At 45.3% G+C, this 19,327-nt stretch overlaps 1 protein-coding gene across 2 annotated transcripts in view; it reads right to left on the bottom strand.

Annotated features, from left to right (window-relative positions):
* Positions 1-3,301: 3,301 nt before the first annotated feature.
* The window catches only part of GRIK3 (glutamate ionotropic receptor kainate type subunit 3), a 229,666-nt gene continuing 213,640 nt past the window's right edge, over positions 3,302-19,327 (bottom strand). The window contains exons 14-16 of one of the 2 annotated variants that reach the window (XM_073317613.2): positions 5,693-5,915; positions 5,198-5,448; positions 3,302-4,043 (exon numbers count right to left, since the gene is read on the bottom strand). In XM_073317613.2, coding sequence (XP_073173714.1) covers positions 3,849-4,043; positions 5,198-5,448; positions 5,693-5,915 — 669 coding nt within the window. In that variant the 3' untranslated portion in view covers positions 3,302-3,848. The remainder of the gene's footprint in view (positions 4,044-5,197; positions 5,449-5,692; positions 5,916-19,327) is intronic. The other variant, XM_073317615.2, reaches the window with a different exon arrangement.

Below are 19,327 nucleotides of genomic sequence, written 5' to 3'. Positions count from 1 at the left end.
CTTCTGGCTATTTCCTCTCCATTCCAACAGGATTTTCTCCATATTCAGCAGCAAGCAGCTGTTCTGTAGGGCTGAAAGTTTTCATACTCAGGATTTTAAACATGTAGAAGCATGAAATGGGCTATTCTTTCACGGACAGTTTACTGTAATTGTGGAGATAGAGAAAAAGTTAATCTGCAGGGATTTTTCTTGCTGGTCGCAAACAGTGGTAATTCCACATGGTCGTCTGTAAATTTGGGACAACGGTGACAGAAACTCACTCGTCACATTGTTTGTGACAAGTAAATGGTGTTGGTTAAATTTTATTCTTTAAAATAATTTTCTAAGGAGTGAAATGGATGATACTTTGTATAGTCTTGTTACTACTCACCCTGTTGGAACATTTAAAGGGGGGGCCCCTTTTTTTTTTTTTTAAAGTCCAGCAGGGTTTTGACTTTGCTTTTACCTTCCCCTTGATTGTGAAATCTATTTCTAAGAGCTTGGAAAGCCCAGAAGAAAAGTGTAAAAATGGCCTGTCTGAAATGCCCCCAGATGTGCAAAGAGATGGAGAAGGAAAATAATTAGTTTTGGGGGAGGCAGGTATTTTTTCCACCCCACTTTCTGCTCTTCGTACATTTCTTCATTTATTGCTGTTTTAGTGACAGAGATGGTGTTGCTGTTGGGATCCAACCCCTTTGGATCAAACACTGAATTTGAAGTCAGCCAGGTTTTTGGAAGTCAAACAAAAGCGGTCTAAATTCAGCTTGAGTGAGGCTAGGAATGGAGACAGGTATGAGGTGGCAGGGCAAAACATGGCTAAGTCACCTACCTTGTCACAATTAAACGGAGTTGCTTTCTGTGAGTCAGCAATCAGATTGGTGCCTATTGCTCTTGGGATGGTGCTCTCCCTCTGAAGGAGGCTGGCACAAAGCCTACACACCACACTTACGTCCCACTTCAATCCCGTTCTGCCTGGTTTGAGGGCCGAAGAGGGATTTAAGTGGGCCGTGGCCCACTGCACAAGGGTGAATTTCACCCTTGGTCACCCAACTCTGAGGAGTCTGACACACACAGAGAGTTTCACCTCTAACTTGTCATGGCATCTATGAAAAGAAAAGGTGAGAATAGTGGCAAATTCTCTGCCAAATGGCTAATTTTTATCAGGATCATATGCAAGAAAAGCTACCATTTTATTTCAGGATAAAACATTGTCTTTTTTCATTGTGTGAAGAAACCAAACCAAAGTACGTGCTCTGGTGAAAAACAGCCACAGTTCTCCCTGGAGCAAATGTGCTAATTTGGCCCAAACACCACCACCCTAAAAACTAAAACTGAACAAAGTAAAGAAAGAGGAGGGTCAAAAATGCTAGTGTGTCTTAAACTGCAACTGCAAATGGATTTGTTTCTTTGGGGTCAGGCGAAATCTCTAAAAATGTTTCTAAATAAGAACATGAAAAATTGGATTAGTTTAGCAGCTGACTCCTGCTGTAGCCATAAAACCTTCCTAAATTCACACTATGTAGGGTGAGATTTACCCCGTGAAGAGACCAAGCACAAGGCATTACTTAAAGCCCCGCTAAAGCCCTCAAAATAGGACTTAAGTGGTGTATAAGCTTCGTGTTGGCCCTGTATGTGGGAGGGAACATCAGCCTTGAGGATTAGCCTCTGTTCTGATGGGAGAGAATGGAAGGTGCAGGGAGTCCCTATGGCAGATTTCTAGCGATGCTACATTAAAAGAGGAAGTTGAGCATCATTTTCCTTCACACTAAATCCTCCCCATAATCGGGCAGCGTCAAATCCCTGAACTGATTTTTTCAGCACATTCCCCACAACGTTTTAGAAAAGCATCTCTGCACGTTGCAGCCTATCGCTGGTTCTGCACAGGGCCAGGAAGGAAATGAGCCAGTGGCATGTCACATTGAACACTGTTATGTGATGCTCTGAGGGGGCAGAATGCAAAAAAACCAAAACCAAAAAAACAAACCCTACTCAAAGATTACCTCTAAATCCGCTCACGCGTCTTTGGTAATTCTGACTGAATGCATCTGCAGGACCAGCCTTGTGGGACAAGCAACCTGGGTAGCTGCTGAAAACCCGAGCGCCATTCATGGAGAATGTTTTAAATGGGAGTTTCTTGTTTGTTTGGTGGGTTTTTGGTAGCGTAAAATGGCAATGCATTTGTTGTAGGACACTGAGTGCACTGGGAGAGCAACAGTGAAATGTTCTGGCTCATCCAGGGTGCTGTTTGACTCAAGACTGGTCCTGTCTATTTGGACCAAGATCTTCTTTGCAAGTCTGCGATGTCCCACAAACCCCCAAATTAAACATTAATTTTAAACTAAACAAACAACCCGGCTCTCCCTGCCTGTCAGGAATATGAAACCAATGCAGCCATAATTTACTGCCATCAAACTTGCTGGAGTTAGTAACATTTGGTGTGTCTACACTGCAATGTTAGCCCAGGGTTTGAACTCAGGCTTCAAGCCTAACCCCTTTAAGTCTACGCACAAATCGCACTAACCCAGGACTTGGATCCAGGGTCCCAGGACCGCATGGAAGTGGAGGGTCCAAGCCTGAGTCAAGCCAAGACCCAAGGTCCAAGCCCTATTGCTCTGCAGTGTGGATGCGGCCCCACTGGACTCGTGCTCTGGGAGTCTGCCAGAAATATCCCACAATCCCATAGGCAGACTTTCTTTGTCCTCTGGAGAGTCAAGTTTTCCCACACTGCACCATGAACAAATGGCTAGAGAGGCCGCATTTTTGGCGGGCTCTAGGAGGCCTGGCATATGGGTGGTTGGACTCGATCCACATAATGCAGTGTAGATGCTGGAGTCCCAGGTTGGGACCCAGGGTTCAACAATTCCTAACCTGGGGTTACAAATGAGCGTAGACACTCAAGCCCTAGGTTAACAAACTTGAATTCTATTAATCCTGGGCTTTTCATTGCAGAGTAGACTTACCCATTAGCTTCCCAGAAACAGCTCCCTCACTTTCCCTTCGTGTTAATGCTGAAGTCTAGATTTTTCTAAGGGGAACGTGACCTTCCCACAGGCTGTGAAGGAGCTAGTGACCTGAAGATCACAATCCCGCCCTGGCATTGCAGGGGGAATTGGCACAGGAGGATTTTGTTCATTGTTTTCAGATGGCAGCAGTTTCTGGTGCACTATCCTAATCCTATGCCCTGTGTCTGGGAGTCCATTAAAGATCATTTGCCCCTTCTTAGCCGCTGTCTGACTCCGATGTATTTCCACACGCCTTTTTGCATCACACGCACGCGTGGACTTCCCGCTCTCGACGACAAGAAGCCAGCACAGCATTGAGGTAAAAGGTCATGGTGGACTGCTTCGAGAGAAGGCAGCAGCTTTGACAATTGTTTTATTTATTTATATTTGTTCCCCTTCCCAGTCATTCTATCCTAAATGTGCTGTGTACGTCAGTTCGGAATAGATGCTCAGGTGGACTGTCATTCAATCCACATCTGTACTGTACTCACAAAATGTTTCTTTTTTATTGCCATGCTAAAGGAAGCCTGGGGTTTCAGGGGGCTCCTCGTTATCCACTGAGGGTCAGTCCGGCTTGATTCTTGCTTGCCTCCATGTGTGTTCAATATGTAAACATCAGACTCCTGGATGTGTAGTGTGTTTGGACTCCATGAGGCCTATAGGATCTAAGCCTTTTTAAAAAAATAAAACCAGGTTACAGTCCATGCTTTGAAGTTCCCATTCCTGTTCTGGAGACCGATGGAGTTGTGTTAAAGGCCTTGTTCTTGAAACTGAACCAAACTAGGATTTTTATCCCTTCCTCCCTAATGGAGAGAGCATCCGATCCCGCCTCCAGCAAGTCCCTCCCTCCACCCCAATCCCGGTTCCCTATGGAAACACGGGCGTCAGCCCAGTATTGCACGTCATGCTGTCCTTCCCTGGTAGCCGTCTGTCGTTGAACGTGTGCATGTTGATCACGGCGTCCGTCTTCACCATGATGGGTGGCTGGGCTTTGTGTTTGACCCTCCGCTGGCAGGTGAGTGACAACCGGATCTCGTCGGCCATGGTGCTGCAGAAGGAGCGCTGGGGAAGAGTGGAGGCAAAGGGTTTTGTTATTCCTAGGAAGGTGTTTCGAGAACTGTCTGCACAGAGGGCCAGCATGCTTCCTATGTACCACTCTGCACAGGGCTGTGGAGGCCATTGGTGGGCCCCTATGCACACGGGTGAGATTTCCCCATCAGTCTATTGAGACTGGCTAAAGACAAAGCATAGGTTACTGTAAGAAATTGCAGGGGCGTTCCCTGTTCCCTGGGAGTAGGAATGCTGTGGCATGCTGAGTGTCACAGGACTGCTGCGGCCTGACCTGGGCTGGCTCGTTTACTGGTTTTTGCTTATGCCAACTTATTTCAGTCTCTGGTTATAGAAGTTACTCATACACACAATTATTATGTTCTGCGTAACATCGCTGTATACGCAGCACAAGGTAAAAAGTATGAGGGGCATAAACCCTCTTCCATCAGGGGCAAATGGCAACCATGAGAGGTGGGCCTGGCCACACTTTCTGTTAAGATTCCATTTAGAAATAGTGTATAAAGGGTTAACTAATGAGGAATAGTGCATGGAATACTATGCCAGTTCCCTGGTTTTGCCAAGACAATTGCCATAGCATGGCAGGACAAGGTTTAGTGGCTCCTTTACTGCTCGTGGAGTTGCCACTCGCCAAGCCCATTTTGGTGACCGGGTGTCTTGTTTCCCTGGGAGATGCATACTGCATTGGCTACAGGGCTGCTCCCTGCAAGTCACTGGCCTTCTCTTTTCCCCCTGTTTTCTGTCCACCTTCTTCAGCACCAGGCCCTACCTCGCCCAAGGCAGGTACAGTCCATCATCCCCTCCCTGGAGGCAACATCCTTCCAGATGGGGGATTTGGTTAGGACATCCAAGCCATACAGTATAGGGAGAAGAGCTGTGAGTCCCACCCTATGGCATCTTCGTTTTATCCCTGCTCTGGGCTGCCAGGGCTTTTCCCCAGTTGGTGAGGCTGAGCGGCGCTCAGGGCTCTGACACAGCCAGGGTCCTCTTGACCATGCAGCAAGTAGCACTGCTACCAGCCTTCCAGCTCTCCGAGCTGTGTGCGCCCTGAGCACGACTCCCAGACTCCTGCGAGAGGCCAAACCTGGGACCTGAGCTAGGCTCCAAGGCCTGCAGGGCGGGGGCCAGGAGACCGACGGTGCCGATACCTGCTCGCGCTCCGCTGTTTTGCGCAGCTTGTAGACAAACTCAATCATCGCCACGAATACCGACAGCACCAAGCCTGCTGCTAGGACAATGAAAATCCCACCGATGTTCTGTATCCCCAAAGCGCTGGCCTCTTTGCTCTCCTCCTCAGGGCAGCCGTTCCCTCGCCACCATTTCTCTTTCATTATATGCAGCTTGTCTTCCTCTTGGAGCTGGAGAATCGCAATGGTGATCTTATCCCGGTACGGTGAACCTGCGGGGGAGGGAGAGCGGATGCAGTTACACACGCAGCGGGGAAGGAAGACAAAAGCCACCAAGTGCAGGCAGCGTGTCTGTGTAAGCAGGGCTGTGCATCTCCCTGTTCACCCAGCAGATACTCCTGGGTGTTTTCTTCAGAAATACATGGCTGGGAGCGATTAGCTCAATGCCAGCTGTTGTGTTTATGCTAAGCAGCCCCTCTCTGGGCCGTGTACACAAACTGCACCATGGTCACTTACCCATGGGAGTTCCAATCCCATAGCCTTTGGAGTCCATCAGCCCTCCAATCTGGGTCAGGTTGCAATTCCTTTGTGTGATATATTCAATAGTGGTGGACTCCATTAGGAGGGCGTATTCTGCAGTGAGGGCTCTCTGGATTCCTTCCTCGTTATTTTTAACGAGTGCTGATGGCTTGCTGCTCATGAACGCCCACATCTTTTCGAAGGTGGAAATTTTGGATTTCTGGAACAACAATAACAAGTCGTCCCACCCCCCCAGAAGTGAATTAGCCTTTTATTCCTTTGCTGCTAAACAATGTCTGGAAAATTCCAAATTGTGACAAGGATACCAATAAAGTTAAAGCCACAGGAGACAACCAAAATGTACAAGAATGTCAGTGGCGGATTCGGGAAAGCTCATTGGTTAATGTTGGCATCCTTCTCATTAAAGGAAAACCAGAGTAACTTTGAGGCTGTCTGACACACCAGAGGTAATCACAACTATTACTAACAACAATGATGCTTTGCTCTTAATTAGTGACTGCACAATAACCGGAGATCCTCAGATGAAAAATGCTGTTAACAACCGTTGGCCCCATGAGTGCCCCCAATGCCTCTTTTACCAAATGTGTAAACTGAGGCACAGAGGAGCTGAGTAGTTTTCCCACGTCCTAACTATCAGTATCCTGACCGACAATAACACTACAGGAACTCCCTCGCATTATTTCCCATTTGTACTGAGGTAGCGCCTGGGAGCCCCAGTCACAGACCACGACCCCGTTGTGCCAGGTGCTGCACCAAACACAACAACAAATATCAGAGCAACAGCCGTGTTAGTCTGTATCCGCAAAAAGAAAAGGAGGACTTGTGGCACCTTAGAGAGCATAAGCTTTCGTGAATGCATCCGATGAAGTGAGCTGTAGCTCACGAAAGCTTATGCTCAAATAAATTGGTTAGTCTCTAAGGTGCCACAAGTACTCCTTTTCTTACAACAACAAATAGAGCATCCTTGCCCCAAAGAGCTTCCAATCAAAGTAGAAAAATGTATTTGTACATTTGAACAATGCACAATCACACTTTGCTTTGATGCCTTGCAAAAGTTGATATTATGATGGACTCCCAATATGTCTGTCAAATTATTCTGAATAATAACAGCCACCTGAATTCTGCTTATCCCTTTATCTTTCTACCCAATGACCGAGGAGAAAGAGGGTTTCAGAGAATATGTTTCACTCTCTCCAACTTTCAAGCACCGCAGGCCATCTGTGTCCCTTCTGAGAGATGTTTCCCCGTCAAACAGGCTTTACGGTTTTACATAAACAGATGCACAGAGACAGTAGAGAAGCATCAGCTATATTTTGCTGGTGCTAAGAAACTGGGACTTTTTTTTTTTTTACTATTGGCAGACTTCCCATTGGAATGGGGACTACACGTTTTCTGGACTGGCACAAGATGTGACCTTTTGTCTTCATTTGCTCATTCAAAAATCAGTTAGGATGGGAAGAAGTAATTTTGTTTTCTTTATAACATGATCCCAACTGGCTTAAGATCGCCTTTTGAAGTGTCTTTTACGTGTGCGGTAACAAAAATTGGTGAAGCGTAGGCACTGGCTTCGGAAGGTTCCACAGAAACAGATGCGCGTACAAGTCCCCTTAAACCAGTTGGTCGGTTAATCTTCGTTTCATGGCCAGGTACTCCATGGAAGGAGTAAGTTGCAGCCACGAGTGTGTATTTAAAAGGCACCCATTTCTTCCATGAATGATGAGACCTCACTCAGGGATGTCTGAGTTCACCCCTTTGTATGCTTAGTGCAGGCATAAATTAGCCCAACACAGCAAACAGCCACCTTGCCAAAAGCTTTAGCAAAAGAAATAGAAATATATTACATGGCAAAGCCATATGGGCAGGCCCTTCACTTCAGAACTATTGCAGGAAGTGTATGTGATAAGTAGAACTGGAGAAAGAGGGTCTGGGTCAGGTTTCAGGATTGGATGTAGTCTGGTGGGGTCCGAAACCGCTCAGAAATGCAAGCTGAACCAGGTTTCTACCAAACAAACCAGGGCCTTGGCATATAACACTTGTCTCTTTGCATGTGCATTACAATCTATTTCCTACAACTCTGGGCTAAGGGAAATTATTCCCCCTTTGGGAATGGGTCACCGAGGACTGTAGCTCTTTTAATAATGGAAAGGATGGGAGGAAACTCCCACGCTCTCCAAAGTGAGAGCTCTTTTGAAGAGGCATGTAAGGGGGCAGTGCTTGCTCAGTCTTGTCATTTATTTTTTCCATGACAAACAGTTGGAGAATCTCTCTCCTCAATCTCCCTTCCCATATGTTTGCACAAGATAGCAGCATGCATCATCCAGGCAGATACCATCAGCTGAGCAAGAAGGAGCGGATTTGGAGAACATATCACAGGCTCGGTCTGTTTCTTTGATGAAATTTACCATGTGTTGGAGAGGATGAGGATGCAGGGTGTCAAAAAATTCTGTCCTCACACTGGATGTGACAGGAATATAAATGTGTCAAGCAGAGCGAGCATGAAACAAGTCCACAGCACTGTTTAAGCCATACCTGGCTTTTTTGTGCTTCTGGCTCCCAGTTGCACGGGATGCATGAGATGGCCCAGTACTCTGGGATTGAGACGAAAACATTGTGCTAGCGGTGTCTGAGCTTTCTCTCACTATACATGTAATCTAAATTCTTCCATTTATGAGGCCCATCCCCTACGCTTAGGCAAGGCAGCAGACGCGGGTCTCAGGAAGAGATGCACAGAAGGGAAGGAGGTTGTGGCCATGCAATACGTTCTGAAGTGAAGGGCCTGCCCATGTGGCTTTGGCAGGTCATATAGTTCCATTTCTTTTGCTACACCATTTGGCAAGGTGGCTATTTGAGGTGTGGGGTCACTGAGTGCCTCCACTAGGCATACAAAGGGGTGAACTTGGACACCCCTGTGTGAGGTCTCATCATTCACGGAATAAATGGCTGCCTTTTTTAAATACACACTCGTGTCTGCAATTTATTCCTTGCACTGAGTACCTGGCCATGAAATGAAGATTAACCAACCCCCTGTTTTAAGAGGATTCGTATGTGCCCCAGAGCCAAGTTCCTCCTATCGTAGGTACCTCTATGGGCCACATTGCTGTAGGATCTGAGTACTTCACAGCTTTTGATGTACTCATCCCCCCAGCACCTGTGCGAGGAAGGGAAATACCTGCCCTGAGGGAGCCGAGGCATAGAAAGTCTAAATGACACACGGATTCCATGGCAGACGGGGAATTGAACACCCATCTCCTATGCCCCAGGCTCGCACCCTAACCCATACGTACTCTCCAGCAAAAGCTGTCCTTTGAGCAATCCTGTTGCAATGGGCCAGATCCTTAACTAATATCGCTCACCCCAGGATTCAGTGGCGGTATGGCCATTTACACCAGCTGAGGATTGGACCCATGCCTTGAAGTAGATTTGGGGCAGCTATTGGACCTCAAAAAAAAACAGCAGGAAATTTAGGCCACTGAAGACTATTAAAAGCGGCAAAGAATGCATCCGACAAAGAGGGTATTCACCCACGAAAGCTCATGCTCCAGTATGTCTGTTAGTCTATAAGATGCCACAGGACTCTGCCGCTTTTACGGATCCAGACTAACACGGCTACCCCTCTGAAAGAAGACTATTAAATATCTATACATTGCAATGCATAAGTGAGGTGAATAACACGCTTTCCTCCCCGACAACGACTTGTTTAACACTTGCATAGTTCACATCAGAGACCTTTGAGTCCACGAGCATTCCCTTTCTCTCTCTCTCTCTCTCTGCATTTACTGCTGCCTGGGTTCTGACACAGAGCTCTTTAACAACATCAGTGTTCTCCCAGTTTAAAGCACAGAGAGAAGTAAACTGGCAAAAAATCAATCGGCTGCATTTAGGGACGCTAATAGGACTAGCATGAGGCAATGTAGCTCTTTAGGCAACTTAAATTACATGCGACAAGCCTCTTTCCTACAGAGAAGAAAAGGAGGACTTATGGCACCTTAGAGACTAACCCATTTATTTGAGCATGAGCTTTCGTGAGCTACAGCTCACTTCATCGGATGCATGCCGTGGAAACTGCAGCAGACTTTATATATACACAGAGAATATGAAACAATACCTCCTCCCACCCCACTGTCCTGCTGGTAATAGCTTATCTAAAGTGATCATCAGGTTGGGCCATTTCCAGCACAAAATGATCACTTTAGATAAGCTATTACCAGCAGGACAGTGGGGTGGGAGGAGGTATTGTTTCATATTCTCTGTGTATATATAAAGTCTGCTGCAGTTTCCATGGTATGCATCCGATGAAGTGAGCTGTAGCTCACGAAAGCTCATGCTCAAATAAATTGGTTAGTCTCTAAGGCGCCACAAGTACTCCTTTTCTTTTTGCGAATACAGACTAACACGGCTGCTACTCTGAAACCTTTCCTACAGAGAAGGCACTTTTCTCCTCTCGCCTCCTGAAATCACTCCCTTTGACTGACTGAGAAAACGTAATAGTAGTTTGAAAGGCTAGGGCAGCCCATTTCCCCCCCAACCCATCCCCGTCACATGATCTCATTTAGTGCAGGGGGGAATGGGTGCTAGAGCAGCAGGGTATCTCCCGGCTCTTCACTCTGCATCCTGAAGTGTGAACCTGGGTCAATGGCAAATGCTCCCTTCTCTTTAGATCCCACTTTGATGAATTTCAGAGGAGCAGCTGTGTTAGTCTGTATCCGCAAAATAAAAGGAGGACTTGTGGCTCCTTAGAGACTAACCAATTTATTTTAGCATAAGCTTTTGTGAGCTACAGCTTGCTTCATCAGATGCATTCAGTGGAAAATACAGTGGGGAGATTTTATATACACAGAGAACATGAAATGATGGGTGTTACCATATACGCTGTAAGGAGAGTGATCAGGTAAGGTGAGCTATTACCAGCAGGAGAGAAAAAAAACCCTTTTGTAGTGATCATCAAGGTGGGCTATTTCCAGCAGTTGACAAGAATGTGTGTCAAGAACGTGTGAGGAACAGTTGGTGAGGGGGGAAGGAAATAAACGTGGGGAAATAGTTTTACTTTGTGTAATGACCCATCCACTCCCAGTCTTTATTCAAACCTAATGTAATGGTGTCCAGTTTGCAAATTAATTCCAATTCAGCAGTCTCTTGTTAGAGTCTGTTTTTGAAGTTTTTTTGTTGAAGAATTGCGACTTTTAGGTCTGTAATCGAGTGACCAGAGAGACTGAAGTGTTCTCCGACTGTTTTTTGAATGTCATAATTCTTGACGTCTGATTTGTGTCCATTTATTCTTTTACGTATAGACTGTCTGGTTTGGCCACTTTGCAACAGCTACTTACAGTCACTCATGCATGCGTAATGAACCAACAGAATTAAAGACCCAGCAACACTTGCTGAGCCACTTAAGAGAGCAAATGTGGCAATATGATCCCCCAGACAGAGGCATAGCTTGAAATACATGAACACAAGCTACTTCTGCCTCTTCTGCTCTCCTCCAATCCATGCTTTCAGCAACCTCACAATTTCTCAAGGCCAAAATGCCACTAGTCACATTGTCCTTATCATCACGAGGGTAAAAGGTGTGTTCTTACTCATGTTAGCTAACACCAGGTAACTAAGAGGAGGTAAAAAGCTGGTGAAAACAAGGCAGAGTTTAATATAAGGTCCAGCTACTTTGTACAATATTATCTTTTTTCTAATTAAAAGGGAAAAAAAACAAATCTGTCCATCTCTAACTAGCTAGTTGCTTGCTTGAACCTGTCCGATCACAGATATGGGCCAATGTAAAAGGGAAAAAATATGGGCACTGGACTGTAAAAAGTCAGTGCAAACTGCAAGTGGTACCCACTGCCGCTCTACTGGTATGCAGTTGACAGAGGCAGCTAGCATCATTGCAAATGGGGAGGTGTGCAGCCTTGGCCTTCTATTGAAAAGCACCGAGTTCCTGTGAAGATGGTACTCCCTCATCCTGCAAGGCTGCAGGAATTGTAAAGGTCCAGAGAAAAACTTTCAGGGGCTCATGCTCTTAATCCTCCCTCCCTGTGACTGAAAAGTCTCCATTCACGCTATCATAAATATAAAGGGAAGGGTAAACACCTTTAAAATCCCTCCTAGCCAGAGGAAAAACCCTTTCACCCATAAAGGGTTAAGAAGCTAGGATAACCTCGCTGGCACCTGACCAAAATGACCAATGCGGAGACAAGATACTTTCAAAAGCTGGAGGGAGCGAGAAACAAAGGCTCTCTCTGTTTGTGTGATGCTTTTGCCGGGGACAGAACAGGAATGGAGTCTTAGAACTTAGTAAGTAATCTAGCTAGATATGAGTTAGATTCTGTTTTCTTTAAATGGCTGAGAAAATAAGCTGTGCTGAATGGAATGTAGTTTCCTGTTTTTGTGTCTTTTTGTAACTTAAGGTTTTGCCTAGAGGGATTCTCTATGTTTTGAATCTAATTACCCTGTAAGGTATTTCCCATCCTGATTTTACAGGGGTGATTCTTTTTACTTTTTCTTCTATTAAAATTCTTCTTGTAAGAAACTGAATGCTTTTTCATTGTTCTTAAGATCCAAGGGTTTGGGTCTGTGTTCACCTACGCAAATTGCTGAGGATTTTTATCAAGCCTTCCCCAGGAAAGGAGGTGTAGGGTTTGGGAGGATTTTGGGGGAAAAGACGTTTCCAAGTGGGCTCTTTCCCGGTTATATATCTGTTAGACATTTGGTGGTAGCAGCGATAAAGTATAAGGGCAAAAGGTAAAATAGTTTGTACCTTGGGGAAGTTTTAACCTAAGCTGGTAAAAATAAGCTTAGCAGGTTTTCATGCAGGTCCCCCATCTGTACCCTAGAGTTCAGAGTGGGGAAAGAACCTTGACATGGTGGCAGAGGTGGGATTTTAAAGGTGTTTACCCTTTCCTTCATATTTATGACACGTCAAAGAAAAGTGCTCCAGGTCAGGTTAGATTGTGATTAGAAGCAAATTAACTTCCACTTAAATTGTTCTATTGCCTCAGAAAGTATATTCTTGGTCATCAAAGAGTTCTTGGACATGCACAATAATTGCCTGGTATGAAACTGACTGTCAGTAAAGAAAGAAGTTAATTGTGCCTGCTTCAGAGGTAACTGGATATTTGTCACTTATTGATTTAAAGGCTAAATGATTATTATAAAAAAAATTATTGGGATTCATCAACTATGCTAAACGGACGTCTGTAACACAGTGGTTGGATGTTAGTAACATTCTTACTAATGAATTGCCATTTAATTTTAATAGGGTATTGTGTTCAAATTAATGGAAGTGTCTGAATACAGAGTCAATCTGAAGTGATGTCCATCTGCTATCTTGATATTCAGTCCCACTGGTAACACGTTCCATCTGGGCAGGTGGGAATAATGGAAGATTTCTGACACCTGGTGTACCTGACACCCCCCCCCCCCCGGGCAGCTCTGTGCTCAGTTGCTCTGGAGTAGTAAGAGCTGATCTTAAATGACCTGGCTGAGAACTGCTGGGGAACACTGGATTGTCAGAAGTGCTGACTAGAAAGGCAGGGATCGCCTATGGTATCTCTAGGTAAAGAAAGACATTGGCCAGACCACCCCAAATGTAGCTCTACTTAAATCAGTGCAGCTACATCGATTTACACCAGAGGGATAAACGGATGTGGCTGTTTCTCAGTCTAACCTTACCTTGTGTTCTGAACCAAATGTACTTGCAAAAAAGCTAAACAAGCACACTGAACGTAGAAAATGCTGTGAACAGTGCAAATGACTCTGACTCTGTTCTTTACAGTCACAGCTCAGGAGCTGCCTGTAATAACCGGTGTTTCAAGACCAGTCACTCAAATAAATTAATGGAATAGTGTAGGAGAGCCAAAATAAAAGTGCCTTGCCAGACACATATGCTTTTTTATCAGTGAAATTGGCAAGAAAGTCTCTTTCAGGCTTATGCTTTTCAATTCCAGACCATACAAAGAAATAAATTGATTTTCACAAACTGAAGATACTTCATCTTGAGAATTTAACATTTCTGTACAAGGAAATATATACGAATGGTGCAAAAGGCACATTATAACCAGCATTTTTGTTCTGAGAGAGATAGCATCCTTCTTAACACAGTATTTCTGGTATTTTCTATAATGGAAACGAGATACAGCTCCTAAATTAATTGATCTCTTCCTGGAACCCTCGTCTTCCAGCTTATCTGACCTGCATTCCCTGGCAGTAAATGGCTTCTCATAAGCTCTTTCCACAACGATGAAGTGAGCAAAACTCTCTCTTTGCCGTGCATAGGCGGCAGCTAGCCAGGTTGGCAACAGAGCAAGGCCACGGTTAGGCCTGACTGATCTGAGCCAAAGGGACGTCTTTCCAGTGGGCTTTCGATCAAGCCCAGCAAAAGCCATGCCCTGCATTTTTCAAGCTATTTAGGCTTTGCTGTACTCAGCATCGACTCAAGTGGCTAAATCCCTTTTGGAGATATGAGATTTAGGCTCTTCACTCAATTAGATGTTACGATGCTGAATGTAGCAACATCTAAAAACCTTTCAAGGTCTGGGCTGATGTCCCCCTGCCTACAGACAGGGACATCAGGTGGCATGTGGGGAGTCTTCTCAGGTAACTGTGGCAGGAGGCTTTTGCCTTCCTTTTCTTTATGCTTCCATTTTCTCCACAAGTGACAGCACCTTGATCATGTTTCAGAGTAGCAGCCGTGTTAGTCTGTATCCGCAAAAAGAAAAGGAGGACTTGTGGCACCTTAGAGACTAATAAATTTATTTGAGCATAAGCTTTCGTGAGCTACAGCTCACTTCATCGGACGCATTCAGTGGAAAATACAGTGGGGAGATTTATATACTCAGAGAACATGAAACAATGGGTGTTACCCTACACACTGTAAGAAAAGTGATCACTTAAGATGAGCTAATACCAACAGGAGAGCCGGGCGGGGGGTGGGGTGGGTGGGAGAAAACCTTTTGTAGCTTCCCTTGCAGCAGCAGATGTTCCTGTCCTGGCCCTCATCAGCAATTCTCTATGACATTCCTACAGGCTAGAGAAGCTGCAAACCAAAGTGACATATTGTGTCTTCATAATGCAGTTAGCAAACGATGCTGCTAGCCTTAGCAAACCAGGCAGCAGAGAAGCTGGGAATACAGATTCCCAGAATGAGCGGGAGGGAACTTTTAGAGCTGATCATGGAGAAGGGGAGGGGTGATAATCTCATAGGGGAATCCCCTATCAATCAATCCTGGGGCATTTTTCTGCAGCGAGCCAGATGCGATGTCTGCTTCCCTTCAACGCTGGTATGCCCTAAAATAGACATCAGACGCTGCACTTCTCTGTTTGTCCAGAAGATGATCTGTATCACGCAACCCGGGTGCATTTGGTCACCAATTGCCCAGGGCCTTTGTTCCACAGGACCCTGTGTCTCGAGAATGGCTGCCACAGCATCATCCCCAATGAACAGAATGAAGAGCGGGTGTCTTTGCAAACATTGGGGCAGATCCCCAGCTGGTGTACACAGGCATAGCTGTACTAAGTCATGGCGAGGGGCTGCTGAATTACGCCAGCCACGGGTCTGGGTCAGAGTTTGGGGTGGGAGCATCTGGATGCCAATTAAGGAAACTGAGCCACATTTCTCTCGCCAGGGAGGACAAACGCACAGCGTCCCACAAGAGCATTTCGGCTGCTCCAGCAAACAAAGCCCGTGTTGGGGAAGGGGGCAGCCCCGAGAATTCATCTCTTCCCAGTCGTAAGACAGAGAAATAAAATATACTGTGGAACACAAACAGACTCTGCCAGATGCGTGAGAGGAACCAAAGTATGGGTGGGATGGAGATGGCTAAGAAGCTACAAAGATACTGCACACCCACACACCCCCACACCCCCACACGCACACTCTTTTATTTCCACATAGAAATCTCATTACAAAGAATATTTAAAATGCAACACTGAAAGTGAACCTCCTCCTAATGTCTCTTCTAAGCTTTTATTGCCTATGAAGGTAACACAATATGTCTGATCATGCTGAAGAGGAGCCTGCTCACGCAGACTCCACTGCGAAAAGCAGACTGACACTGAGTTTGAAATGCTCTGCAATGTTTGTACCGAAAAAAAAAAAAATCCCATTTCCTTAGGAAGGCGCACCCGCTGCCCGTCAAACTAAGCATGGGCTTTGGAAAGCGTAACTTCTGGCCACCATTGTCATAGCCAACAGCGGGCGGTGAATCTGCAGGGAAATGCTCTGCTCTTTCTTCTTGTTAAAATTCAGAGCACCAGCTCCCTTTAATGAGTCTTGGCTATTAAACTGCTGACTGGCTAATCTAAATGCTATTATATTACACCCATTCAGCGTTTTACAGTATTCCAGGCACAACCTGGCTTCTAAGATGTGAACTGTTTTGGTCCATATATTTCCAGCTGAATTGAAATGATAGGAAGGTATAAAGGGGTTGGGGAAAGGTACATTTCTCAGTACGGTTAGCCTGCTAACCAGATCAGAAAAGCAGCCACATTTCACCATCCAAACAATGAAAGTCCCCATTTCTCTGAATCCTGGCATCTCCCTTCTGGCAGGGAATTCATAGCTTACTCACACAGCGCACTCACGCTTTACCTTACATTTAATGTTAATAGTGAGAAAGTGCATTGAGATCCTTGGATGGAAATCTTTAAACCAGGGCAAAATATAATAATGATAATATTTGTCACTCCCTCTTCGAGGCTATAATTCTGTGCTTGGCTATATAAGAACAATCACAACTCTGGTTCTTTGCCACATGGTTTAATCGGCAGTTGCACAGTATTAAAAACACCTACACCAGGGCAATCCACGCAAATGGTCTGTTATGTGATCGGAACCAGCTGGAGCACTCGACTGGGACTGAGGAGACCTGGTTTAAATTCCCAACTCAGCTATGGACTTTCTATATGAACTTGGGCAAGTCATTTCACCTGCGCTGGGCCTCAGGTCCCCCTGCTGTGAAAACGGCGATAGGATTTCCCCACCTGACAGAGGTGTTGTGAGGATAATATTCATTAATGAGGGCAAGGTATTCAAATACGATAGTAATGGGAGTTGGTAAGCGTCAGTGTGATCCCAGTGTAATGATGCTGGATTGGAACCTCCTTTTACACTGGCCACCAGACAGTCATCAGAGCTAACAACTTTCCCTTTCTAAGCTCTGATGTGCTTTGGTGTATCAGGGTCTAACATACCCACCTGGTTGGGACTGTTACCCAACCAGGATAACAGGGTAAAAGCCTGCACTCTCCAGTCTCAATCTCTTCCTTGCAAGGGAATATTAAAAATACATCCTCAAAACATAAAAACCCAGGTCATGTTCGCAAAGGAGGCTAATTCCTAGATAAATTCCTCCCCATTCCCACTCTCCTTTATCTTCTCCTTCTCTCTCATTTTTAACACATACTTTTACAACCCAATTGTGGTTTCAAAGGCTTTCTTAAATCTCTTAATTAATTTTCATCTTCTAAGCAGCAGTAAAATGCGACAGCTCTTTGCATGTTCTCTGCTGTGTCGGACAACTTCTAAAATTAATTTCCGTTTAAATGGAAGGAATTCAAGTAATTTGCCTTCCATGACATGATTGCAATGTATTCGTGGCATTGGACTGCATGGACTTTCATAGGTGTGGCCTAAAAGCCTTAACATGGACTTGCCAAGAGACAAAGCAGGCATCAGATTCCTTTTCTCTGGTTTGTTTTCCGTTTTGGTTTATTGTTTTGTTTTCTTCCCCTTTCCTTTGCCATGGATCTTTTTCTCCAAGGCACTTAGTGCTTGATAAAAGGTTAACATAGGTTGGAGGTATGTCACAGTAGCTAGTTACTCTCTGAGTCCTGTCAGATGCTACTGTTGTATTATTTCCTGAATTAAGATACCTGTTGGGTTCCTGTTTCTTTAATGACAGGTTTCAGAGTAACAGCCGAGTTAGTCTGTATTCGCAAAAAGAAAAGGAGTACTTGTGGCACCTTAGAGACTAACCAATTTATTTGAGCATGAGCTTTCGTGAGCTACAGCTCATTTCATCGGATGCATACTGTGGAAACTGCAGAAGACATTATATACACACAGAGACCATGAAACAATACCTTCTCCCACCCCACTGTCCTGCTGGTAATAGCTTATCTAAAGTGATCATCAAGTTGGGCCATTTCCAGCACAAATCCAGGTTTTCTCACCCTCCGCCCCCCACACCCACAAACTCACTCTCCTGCTGGTAATAGCCCATCCAAAGTGACCACTCTCTTCAAAATGTGTATGATAATCAAGGTGGGCCATTTCCTGCACAAATCCAGGTTCTCTCACCCCCTCACCCCCCTCCAAAAACCACACACACAAACTCAATCTCCTGCTGGTAATAGCTTATCAAAAGTGACCACTCTCCCTACAATGTGCATGATAATCAAGGTGGGCCATTTCCAGCATAAATCCAGGTTTTCTCACCCCCCCCCCACCCCCATACACACATAAACTCACTCTCCTGCTGGCAATAGCTCATCCAAACTGACCACTCTCCGAGTTTAAATTCAAGTTTAACGAGAACGTGGGGGGGGGGTAGGAAAAAGCAAGGGGAAATAGGCTACCTTGCATAATGACTTAGCCACTCCCAGTCTCTATTTAAGCCTAAATTAATAGTATCCAATTTGCAAATGAATTCCAATTCAGCAGTTTCTCGCTGGAGTCTGGATTTGAAGTTTTTTTGTTGTAAGATAGTGACCTTCATGTCGGTGATTGCGTGACCAGAGAGATTGAAGTGTTCTCCGACTGGTTTATGAATGTTATAATTCTTGACATCTGATTTGTGTCCATTTATTCTTTTACATAGAGACTGTCCAGTTTGACCAATGTACATGGCAGAGGGGCATTGCTGGCACATGATGGCATATATCACATTGGTGGATGTGCAGGTGAACGAGCCTCTGATAGTGTGGCTGATGTTATTAGGCCCTGTGATGGTGTCCCCTGAATAGATATGTGGGCACAGTTGGCAACGGGCTTTGTTGCAAGGATAGGTTCCTGGGCTAGTGGTTCTGTTGTGTGGTATGTGGTTGTTGGTGAGTATTTACTTCAGGTTGCGGGGCTCTCTGTAGGCAAGGACTGGCCTGTCTCCCAAGATTGGTGAGAGTGTTGGGTCATCCTTCAGGATAGGTTGTAGATCCTTAATAATGCGTTGGGGGCTGAAGGTGATGGCTAGTGGTGTTCTGTTATTTTCTTTGTTAGGCCTGTCCTGTAGTAGGTGACCTCTGGGAACTCTTCTGGCTCTATCAATCTGGATTTGTGCAGGAAATGGCCCACCTTGATTATCATACACATTGTGAAGAGAGTGGTCACTTTGGATGGGCTACTACCAGCAGGAGAGTGAGTTTGTGTGTGTGGGGGCGGAGGGTGAGAAAACCTGGATTTGTGCTGGAAATGGCCCAACTTAATGATCACTTTAGATAAGCTATTACCAGCAGGAGAGTGAGTTTGTGTGTGTATGGGGGTGGGGGGGTGAGAAAACCTGGATTTGTGCTGGAAATGGCCCACCTTGATTATCATGCACATTGTAGAGAGAGTGGTCACTTTTGATAAGCTATTACCAGCAGGAGATTGAGTTTGTGTGTGTGGTTTTTGGAGGGGGGTGA

Source organism: Lepidochelys kempii, chromosome 19 (assembly GCF_965140285.1).
Source record: "Lepidochelys kempii isolate rLepKem1 chromosome 19, rLepKem1.hap1, whole genome shotgun sequence".
In the NCBI taxonomy this organism is placed as follows: Eukaryota; Metazoa; Chordata; order Testudines; family Cheloniidae; genus Lepidochelys; species Lepidochelys kempii.
The sequence above is the reverse complement of the archived record's forward strand: the minus strand, read 5'-3'. Positions and strand labels throughout refer to the sequence as shown.